At 34.6% G+C, this 9,907-nt stretch overlaps 2 protein-coding genes across 3 annotated transcripts; one reads left to right on the top strand and one right to left on the bottom strand.

The window, feature by feature from the left end:
- Positions 1–46: 46 nt before the first annotated feature.
- Positions 47–5,409, top strand: LOC126831482 (proteasome subunit beta type-3). The gene is made up of 6 exons (XM_050562005.2): positions 47–206; positions 2,190–2,374; positions 2,634–2,741; positions 3,728–3,905; positions 4,530–4,624; positions 5,268–5,409. Exons 1-6 carry the CDS (start codon positions 204–206, stop codon positions 5,314–5,316), a joined length of 618 nt encoding a protein of 205 aa, XP_050417962.1. The 5' UTR covers positions 47–203; the 3' UTR covers positions 5,317–5,409.
- On the bottom strand, positions 5,395–9,861 carry LOC126831481 (rRNA N6-adenosine-methyltransferase METTL5). 2 transcript variants are annotated; one of them, XM_050562002.2, is made up of 6 exons: positions 9,825–9,861; positions 8,930–9,111; positions 8,374–8,488; positions 7,977–8,167; positions 6,727–6,809; positions 5,395–6,442 (listed from the first exon to the last, which is right to left on the bottom strand). In XM_050562002.2, exons 2-6 carry the CDS (start codon positions 9,042–9,044, stop codon positions 6,287–6,289), a joined length of 660 nt encoding a protein of 219 aa, XP_050417959.2. In that variant the 5' UTR covers positions 9,045–9,111; positions 9,825–9,861; the 3' UTR covers positions 5,395–6,286. The 2 variants fall into 2 exon arrangements, with proteins under 2 accessions (XP_050417959.2, XP_050417957.2); XM_050562000.2 differs by lacking the exon at positions 9,825–9,861 and adding an exon at positions 9,258–9,816.
- Positions 9,862–9,907: the final 46 nt, after the last annotated feature.

The following is a 9,907-nucleotide window of genomic DNA, read 5'->3' as shown; positions in this document are numbered from 1 at the left end:
ATCCAAACAATACTGGGTAATCCAATCTACAACAAGTTGAAGTTGTTACCTCCCTTGTTTAAGATCTTCAATGGTAAAGATTGAATCGGTAAAGATGACTTGCTAAACCAACCAAACTGAAGAAAAATCACACTTTTAATCCTAAATTTTTGAAACACTACGTGCGATTAGCAATTAAAGGGGTTATTTAACATATTATTAAAATGGTAAGTAAAGGACTGCAGTAGCCTAGCAGTCAGACAGGTTTTTGAAGGATTTCTTGCCTTCTTAGTAGGTATAGTTGCCTTCGCATGGCCATAATAATGATTGATGGACTCATCATGCCATGCAGCCATGGTCCTGGCATTTATTATCATAGAGACGTTATGGCATGGGCGCATATCAGGTACTCAGGGTACTATATTGATTACAAGTCAATACAGCATTAGAACATAAGGCCCATCCATAAAGTTTATTTGGCCATCGGAAGTAGAGAAAATGAAATGAAATGGGGTTTAACGTCCTACTGTTCTGCTCCTATGCTGGGCTAATGAAGACGGGCATACGCCATACAGTGTGCTATGAGGGAAATTTTGCCCGGGCAGTGGCACTATCGCCTACTCTTATATCGAATTCCAACTGCCAAGGGATCTTTTACGTGCATTCCAATGTATACACAGGACCTCAGTTTTTCGTCTCATCCGAAGGACTAGACAGCTGTCCTTGTCAGGCCCTCCATCCTGCATCACTGACAAGGGGGAACCACGCCGGAAAATCTGGATGAACTTTCTCGGCCAATGCAGGGATCGCGGAAGTAGAGAAGGCAAACAAATGTTTTGGTGAGATTGTGAGTTGGGGTATACACAATTATCATCATAATCATCAGCCGATCAGGAGGGTATCTACTAATCTAGTGCCAATTTAGTTCCGAAAAACATGGGCGATGTGCACCGACAGTTCCTATCTGTCCCAATATACATTTACATGTAGCTGCAATATGAAAATACCACTCTTCCCCACCTCTGTTCTAAGGCTATTTTGGAATCCTTACTGACTAATTTTCTCTGTAATTCCTCTTTATTCGTGAAAGGAAACATTTTTTGACCAGCTGACACACATTTATAATAGTTCAACACTATTTTCAAGTTTCGAATTTTCGATGTTCGCGCATATCAGACCATATAACTTCTTGGATTATGGCCCCTGATTGTACAAAATGTGGGCATATCTTTCCTGGCAACCGCTGGTTTTATTTTATACACATGGCTTAATTTTGAAAATATTTTCGTTATTATTGAAGACTATATGGCATACACGTAGTTGTGTGGAATTTTATTTTAAAGCAATTTCAATTATGGTTGTGTCACATGATCATTGTGCTGTTGGTCTATCATCCACGATAGAATAAAAACTTTTGCCGGTTATGTGATAGAAAAAAATTACAAATTGTGTCATGAAAAATGTCATTGAATGATTGGGCCGCTTATTTTGCCTACAGCATTTTCTAATACTGGCCAGTGAATATTCGCTTTGACACTAATATCACTAGAAGGAATGACATCGGGGTGTAGGTTAATTAGCTCACAATATTTATTTTTTTCCTTCTGCAAATTAAATATTTGTTTTAAAGTATTAAAAAAATGAATAAAGGTGTTTGAAATATATCTGAATAAAATACATTTCTGTAAATGGGTTTAGTAAATGAGTAAAAGGCACGATTCCCTATGCCTTAAATCGCTCATGATGCTATTTCCGGCAATGTAAGTTAGTTGAGATGGCTTACAATAGATGGGGGTTGGATGGCTGAATGGTTAGCACGTGCATGCTCGTGCTGTATCATAAAGTCTGTCATTGAGTCAACTGGCATGGTTTCGAATCCCTGGTTGTATGTGACATGGAGTAGGGTCGCCTCTCCAACTTCGTGGGTTTTCTCCGGGTCCTCCAGTTTCCTCCCACTGCTAAAGACCCCTACGCGCAAGCGAATTATGGAAATAAAATTGAACCATATGTTAGTCCCGAAACGACCTGGTTTGTGTCGAGTAATTGTTAAACCCCATTTCTCTCTCTCTTACTATAGATGTCATAAAAGCTTGCTCTCAATCTCATACAGAAAACTACAAAAATATAGATTAAATGGGTAACCTCCCTTATGCAGGAATAATTGTCTACTTTTATATCTCGTCATTAGTTATAAAATCTATATTTTACAGAGTATCTTGGATTATAATGGAGCAGCCATTATGGCTATGAAGGGTAAGAACTGTGTAGCTATAGCAGCAGATAGAAGATTTGGTGTACAGGCACAGACGGTTAGCATGGATTTTGATAAAATATTTGAGATGGGACCACATCTTTATATTGGTTTACCTGGTTTAGCTACAGATGTACAGACTGTGTAAGTTATATAATTCTAGAAATTTCATATTAAACTATTTTTTTTTTATTTTGCCAGTTTTATTTGAGTGCAAGCATCATTATTTATTTTAGGATGGATAAATGGGGCTGTAGATGTTCCAGTGGTCTGAATATTGACAAATCATATAAATGATTCACATTGGAAATAAATCACATTTCCAGACACTGGGAATATAACTGTATATACATGTATACAATATTTTCTATGTATTTATTAATTACTTCTTTTCCCCCTACAGGTCACAGCGACTCAACTTTAGATTGAAGATGTACGAACTTAGAGAAAACAGAAAAATTAAACCCAAAACATTTATGAGTATGGTGTCCAATCTATTATATGAAAGGAGGTAAAATTATATCACTTTGTTTGAAACAGACATATATGTACAGAAACTTAATATAAATTCACCAATATTTTTATCAGTATAAATCCACAACATCCGAATAATAAGAAAAGTATTGCTACTTTTTAACCTTTCCATCACTAGTAATCTTTCAGAATTTAGTGTAGCTATTTAAGCTAAATTAGAAACTGTGTATATCGATTAAGCCAGAATAATTACAGTACATTGATGACAGAAGAAATTGGAGTTCATCAACCAATTAACTACAACTGCCCATGTGAGCGACTACAATCATGACGTCATTGGCATTTTGCAATTCCTCTCTATTGGTACCATGCAACTTGCATTTACCAAACGCGATTATTACATTTTTGATCTACATAGACATATTTTACAGAAATATAATGTTATTTGTATTCAAGTATGACATTACATTAAAGATACATTATAGGAGATTAGATAAAGAGCTGGAAGTTCTCACTATAATAGTTAAAAACTAGATATTGTAAAGTGAATTTGTTGAAAATTTAAGTCAAATTGATCCACCATGAACCAAGTATTTAGCGATCGAATTTACGGCCTAGCCTTGATCATCATTACTAAAGTCAGTACGATAAAAAACATAGTCTCGATTATCCAATTTTTGATTTAATCAGAAGCAGCAGACCGGGTTCTAATCCAGTAAATATCGCAGGCTAGCGATGCCATCGACAGTTGATTATGATCTGGATAAGTTAATTAATGTCTAATTAATAATTTAGATAACAATTCAGGCCTAAAGAAAGACCTGCACTTGGCAGATTCAGCTCTTGCATAATGTATGTTAACTGTTTTGTGGATTATGTACAGTATATGGGGTATATGACCCAACATATTTTATGTATAATCAGGGAGTTATATTAGATACCGGTTTAGAAAATTGATTTTATTCCTCCACCTAGATGCTAACCATGTAATCTTTATTATTTTTTTTTTTAATTAAATTTTAGATTCGGACCATACTTTGTTGAACCAGTGATTGCAGGGTTAGATCCTAAAACATTTCAACCATTTATAGCCTCAATGGATTTAATTGGTTGTCCCATGATAACTGATGATTTTGTTGTCAGTGGAACTTGTTCAGAACAAATGTATGGAATGTGTGAATCTCTATGGGAACCTAATTTAGTAAGTTAAAAATGTTTTACTATGAACTCCTAATTTAGTAAGTTACACATTGTCGTTAAATATAGATGAATAACATGTTAGGTAACTACTCGTTAAATATATAACCCATGGTTATAAGTAACCACAGGTTAAATTTACTGACAAGTTCAACCAGTGGACCCTGGTGACAACCTAATTCAGTCAGTTATACTTATGTTACTGTGGGAACCTAATTTAGTAAGTTATACATGTTACCATGGTCTATGGGGACCTAATTTAGTAAGTTATACATGTGTTACTATAGGAACAAAATTAATAAGTTATACATGTGTTAATATGCCATGAGAACTTAATTTAGTAAGTTATCCTGTGTCAAACTGTTCAGAACTACCAGGCAACTTATTTTTAAGTGTTTTACACATACAAATACTGAGTTGAACTGTGTATTCTGTTTTACGGTTAAATTCTTTGAAATTTTAATTTTGTAGCATATAAATTGACTGACAATTTCACTGTCAATCAGTCAAGACTAGCAATATTACTGAAATAAGAGTACTGGAGCTTTTGGGACTCTTTCACATTGTCTGTGTTGGGTTTAATATTAATGTAGGAGACATAATATTCTTTTTCTATTTTCACTTTCAGGAACCAGAAGATTTATTTGAAACAATATCCCAGGCCCTAATGAATGCTTTTGATAGAGATGCTGTGTCTGGTTGGGGAGCTGTTGTATATATAATGTAAGTATAACATGGTATATATCCAATAGAAACTGGTCTGAAATGCTCTGGGGGGTTGGATGGCCGAATGGTTAGCACGCGCGCGCTGTATCATACGGTCTGTCATTGAGTCAACTGGTGGGGTTTCGATTCCCCGGTTGTACGTGGCAAGGAGTAGGGTTGCCTGTCCAACCTCGTGGGTTTTCTCCGGGTCCTCCGGTTTCCTCCCACTGCTAAGGACCCCTACGCGCAAGCAAATTATTGAAATAAGGTTGAACCATGTGTGAGTCCCGAAATGACCTAGTTTGTGTCGAGTGGACGTTAAACCCCATTTCTCTCTCTCTCTCTGTGAAATACTCTAAAACTTATTATAATTTAGAACACCAGATACCACCTCCAATTCAGGACATACAGATAAGATTCATCTAGTGTGTAAAATAGCAGTGTATAACAACAAGTATTGTAGCAACACATCCTCTTAATATTTCTATTAAAGATACATTGTCCCGAAAGTATTTATCAGGTGGTTATTATCAATAAAAGTATGGCAAATTTGGTATAGATTAATTAGTTTGAATATGTTTTTAGCCCTAATATATAATCAAATCACACAGTTTGTACGTGGGAAAGTATCTTTAATTTCTATTTGTATATTTTATTTCAGTGAAAAAGATAAAGTTACCAAGAGACTATTGAAGACAAGAATGGATTAAGAAGAATTGTCCATCTCTCATTTCCATTTCATTGTTTTCTTCATACATCAACCGAGAAAAATAACTTAAAAAATAAAATCATTATTACTATTAGTTTTATTTTATTTACTTAATTAGCAATTATATAATGCTTTCCTTTTGAGGATATTGCTTCTTCTCTGAATCCTGACATTTGAAAGGGTTTGACAAATCCGACTCATCTAATGTGCCTTCCTACATTGTGAAAGACAGGCAGAGATGATTTTAGAGAAGCATAATAACTTATTCTGTTGTGCATACGTGATTTGACTGCTGTAACCAATAAGTGCAAAAAATAGCCTTCATTTTCCTTCAAAGCAAAGCCGAAGTAGTGTAACTGAAAATTAACATTTAATCCAGCTATTCCATGTCTTGTACTGTAAATTGATATGTCTACAAGTAGACCTCATGACATGTGGATTAGGATTGTCCAGACGTAATCATAATGGAAAATAACGCCTCATATTCTGGGTTAATCCTTCTGTTATCATGATATTGGGGTTTAATCATATGTCAGAATTTATGGAACAGTTTTAATGGTGCCATTTAAGTTCCATTTCACACATAATAAATCTATGTCAACCACTGAACTAAATGTAACTTGTTCTGTTGGGTTGTTTAACAGTCAATATCTAGGTGAAATTCAATAACTCAAGTTTCTATTTTTGCACTAAAATGTATATCAAACATCATTTACAACATGTGAAGTAGTATTTATAGTAACCTTCACCAGTAACGGGTACAGCATTCATTAAAGGTGGGTGATGTATTGATATGCAGTATGTGATGACACAAGGAGATCCGATTCAGTCTTTATTTCCCTATAATAAATCTTTAAATAATTGAATGCATTGTTCAATGAATTATAGTCACAAATGGTTAGATCTCTGTATTTTTATCTCCCAATACTGTTAAATTTCGACACGTACACAACATAAAAATTTATCCAGTATCAGGATTTGGTTTCTTTATGTGATAATTTGATAAAGTCAACTTCAATATCAACAGTTTCTTTTTTGTGAAATTTGAGTGTTTTTGCTAGATTAAATCGGAGTTCTGCTATCACTTCAAACTCTGCATTCCATTCTTCAGCTTTCTTTTTCAAAAACTACAAGTAAAAAAAAAAGCAATAGGAATTGTAAGTGAATTTTTAAATTGGCAATCAATTAATTTGTTTCATGCTCACATCATAATTTTGGATATCAGAACCTTATGCGATTATTGATTTTGAGCCTGATTGGGAGGATTAAGCAGTTTTCTGGGCATGTAATGTAGGGGTCAAATTCATGTCTATTGAATTTGTGGGAAACTAAAGGGGGAACAACTCTTCACCTTTGATCTGAAGATACCTATGGAAATACATTCAACTTTTAGATAGATAGGAAAACCCACCTCTCTGGTTGATGTTTTATGAAGAGAATAAACAGCTTCTGTAGTTAGAGATAAACCAACTTGCAAAAACTTGACATCAATACCTGTTTCAATAAAAATAAATATTAGATAATTAATACCCAATTGAAATTCCTCAAAATACAGCCAAACAAACAGTTGCTGCTTTAAACATGAAGAATTCAGTGAAAATGGTTTTTGATCTGGAACAAAACTTTAACTAGTTTAATTGATAGATAATGATTCATCAAAAGTGACTTAAAACTTCCATTATGAATTAAATATGAATGCTTTAAATCAGTTAAGATAGGTTGCCAGACAATGAAATGAAATGAAATGGGGTTTAACGTCCTACTGTTCTGCTCCTATGCCATACAGTGTGCTATGAGGGAAATTTTGCCCGGGCACAGGCACTATCGCCTACTCTTATATCGAATTCCAACTGCCAAGGGATCTTTTACGTGCATTCCAATGTTTACACAGGATCTCGGTTTTTCATCTCATCCAAAGGACTAGACAGCTGTCCTTGTCGGGCCCTCCGTCCTGCATCCCTGACAAGGGGGGATCCCGCTGGAGCCAGACAATGAAACATACACCTACAGCAGCTAAATCATCCAAGCAGTCAACAAGGGATGTCACTTATTCATTCTTTTGTAGGAAATGGGAGAATTTACAAAACACTGATACCAATTTCATACAGATCAAATGATAACTTTTTTATTGTTGACAAGGTGTTCAACAAAGTGAAACAAGGGCCATAACTCTGGAAGTAATTACCGATCTAAATAAAGCATTTAAATTTAATACAGATCGGATGATAACTTTTGTCAATATAGCGTTCACAAGGTAAAGTGAAACAAGGGCCATAACTCTAGAAATAACTGAAATTGTTGAAATTCAATAGGATTTTTTGTTTACTGATCCAAATAATGATAAATGCCATACAGATCGGATGATAACTCTTGTGGATAGAGCGTTCGCATGGTTCAACAAGGTGAAACAAGGGCCATAACTCTAGATTTTATGAAAAGAAATTGCTGTAAATCAATAGGCATATAAAAATGTTATAAATGATCAAAATCCTATAAATACACAGGAACCTTGCTACAGCATATTCTGCTATAAGACAGAGTTCAGTATGGCCCGAAACAGCTTCATATTGAAGCCTGAAATAAATATATGAGTGTCATCAGTTTAGATGATGTTTGTTATCAAACCCCAAAACAGGTAGAGGACACCACTAAGGTCACTACCTGTATTATGTTTAGTTCCAAATGGTGGATTCATTATAGCAACATCAAACTTTTTATAAAATTCTCCACAATTTGGGAGAAGTGAGGAAATATCAATTTGAATTAGGTCCATATTTTCAATTTCAAACTCCTCTATATTCTGTGCACATGTGACCAATGCATCCTCATCAATGTCAAATCCTGTAACTGATCTGAAAATACATAGAAATAATTAAATTAACAGTTGAGTTTGGGCGTATATATTCTCTGGGGGTGAAAAATTCAGTCTCATGCTTTCAGTCTGCTTCAGAATTTATCAACTTTTCAATCTCACAATGTACAAATTTGTCTATGACATATTGCTGTGTTTTATATTTTAACACCTGCAAAGTTTGATGTAAAAGACTATAAAACTTACCCACATCCTAACATGGCAGCACCAATGCTCAATACACCACAACCTACACCTAAATCAACTACAGCTTTATCTTCTAATTGATTGTATTGTGTATCTATAGTATGTAACATACAAGCTGAAATAATATTTCATACAATATTTTCATTAGTCAGTAGACTTTGTAAACTTGTCATCTGTCTGGTTAAATCATTCCTTTTGTGTGATATGAATATTGTCAGACTATTTATTTGAGTATAAAACAAGAAAAAAAATTTGAAAATCAACAGAGGTCTTGATATTACAAAGCTGAACAGCAGTTTGAAACATTACAAAGATCCACTGATAATTGTGGTTGTTGAAGTGTTCTTTGGCTTCATAATTAAGGGTCGTAACAGTCAGAAATTCCATAGGATTCTTTCTGTTATCATGATGATAAACCTATTCAGATCTAATGATAATTGTAGCTCCAAGGGAACCAATAGGCTAATAGTAAAGGGGAATAACTTGTTCTCCCTCAAATCAGATAAAAAATCCAAAAATCAGAAAATAATTTGTGATATGTGCATGCCATGCCTACCTGCTATATGTGGTGTAGTTGGATATTGTTCAAGTAAAACTTTAGGTTTCTCAAACACATCAACATCTTGCAGGAAACTCTCTAATTCTTTACGTTTTAATTTTCTTCTTGACATTGTGTAAACTCTAATGTTTGTCCACTTTATTCATCTGGTCATTTTGTAGTTACAACTAAAAGAGTGCCTGTCAATTTGAGAAATATAATGAATGTTAGAATTGCTCAGCAAGGATCAAGTGACAATATAATAGGCCTGCAAATATTTCATTAACAGGTACATTTCCTTGGGTAAAATTTGAGAAAGTGATATACATGTACATGTACTTCATACCATTTCTCTGGACAGCCTAGAACTGTTCTGATCATCAGGTATTTTCCATCAATGTGAAGTGCTACGGCTCACTTTATTGGTGAATCCACACCTTAGTCAATTTGTATTTCTACTTTTTATCGAAATAAACAAACAATAGAAACTCGACACTGTCTCCTGATGTAATATACTAATACAGTACTGTAAATATTGGTAGAGATAATAATGTAGAAACCGATTTGACTGTAAGAAAATCTAAGGGAAAATCCTATGACGGGGAGTCAATGCACACCGTATCCATAACGGTGTGAGCTGACTCCTCAAACTGCACATGCGCTAAAAGGTAATCACACACCAGGAAACATCTCACACTGTCACAGTACACCGGTACTGAAAATTCCCCCCTAGGCCTTTTGTTTGATAATGGGCCATGGTCTCTTTGTTTTCAATGCCATAGCATTAGATAAATAAAAATAAAGATGTTTGTATTTTGAGGTTTATCGATCACAGCAGAGACATAAATGTCAAGAAATAATTATTCAGGGGTTATGAATTTAAAAAATAAGTTTCATTTTCTCATTTGTTTACATGTGATGCATGGGCGCCGCCATCTTGATTTTCCCAGGAATCATTTCGGTTTTTGTACCAACCGATAAATACTTTGATAAGAA

Source organism: Patella vulgata, chromosome 9 (assembly GCF_932274485.2).
Source record: "Patella vulgata chromosome 9, xgPatVulg1.2, whole genome shotgun sequence".
Taxonomy (NCBI): Eukaryota; Metazoa; Mollusca; class Gastropoda; family Patellidae; genus Patella; species Patella vulgata.
Note: the sequence above shows the minus strand (reverse complement) of the source record. Positions and strands in the feature narration are given on the sequence as shown.

What these genes read in the sequence shown, in the direction of transcription:
- LOC126831482 (XM_050562005.2), top strand. An exon ending in GCTACAGATGTACAGACTGT is followed by an intron (nt 2,375 to 2,633) that starts GTAAGTTATATA and finishes TTCCCCCTACAG; the next exon opens with GTCACAGCGACTCAACTTTA. An exon ending in AATCTATTATATGAAAGGAG is followed by an intron (nt 2,742 to 3,727) that starts GTAAAATTATAT and finishes ATTAAATTTTAG; the next exon opens with ATTCGGACCATACTTTGTTG.
- LOC126831481 (XM_050562002.2), bottom strand. Translation starts at nt 9,044, where the DNA reads ATGTCAAGAAGAAAATTAAAACGTAAAGAATTAGAGAGTTTCCTGCAA. An exon ending in TGGAACTAAACATAATACAG is followed by an intron (nt 6,810 to 7,976) that starts GTAGTGACCTTA and finishes TTATTGAAACAG; the next exon opens with GTATTGATGTCAAGTTTTTG. An exon ending in ATAAAACATCAACCAGAGAG is followed by an intron (nt 6,443 to 6,726) that starts GTGGGTTTTCCT and finishes TTTTACTTGTAG; the next exon opens with TTTTTGAAAAAGAAAGCTGA.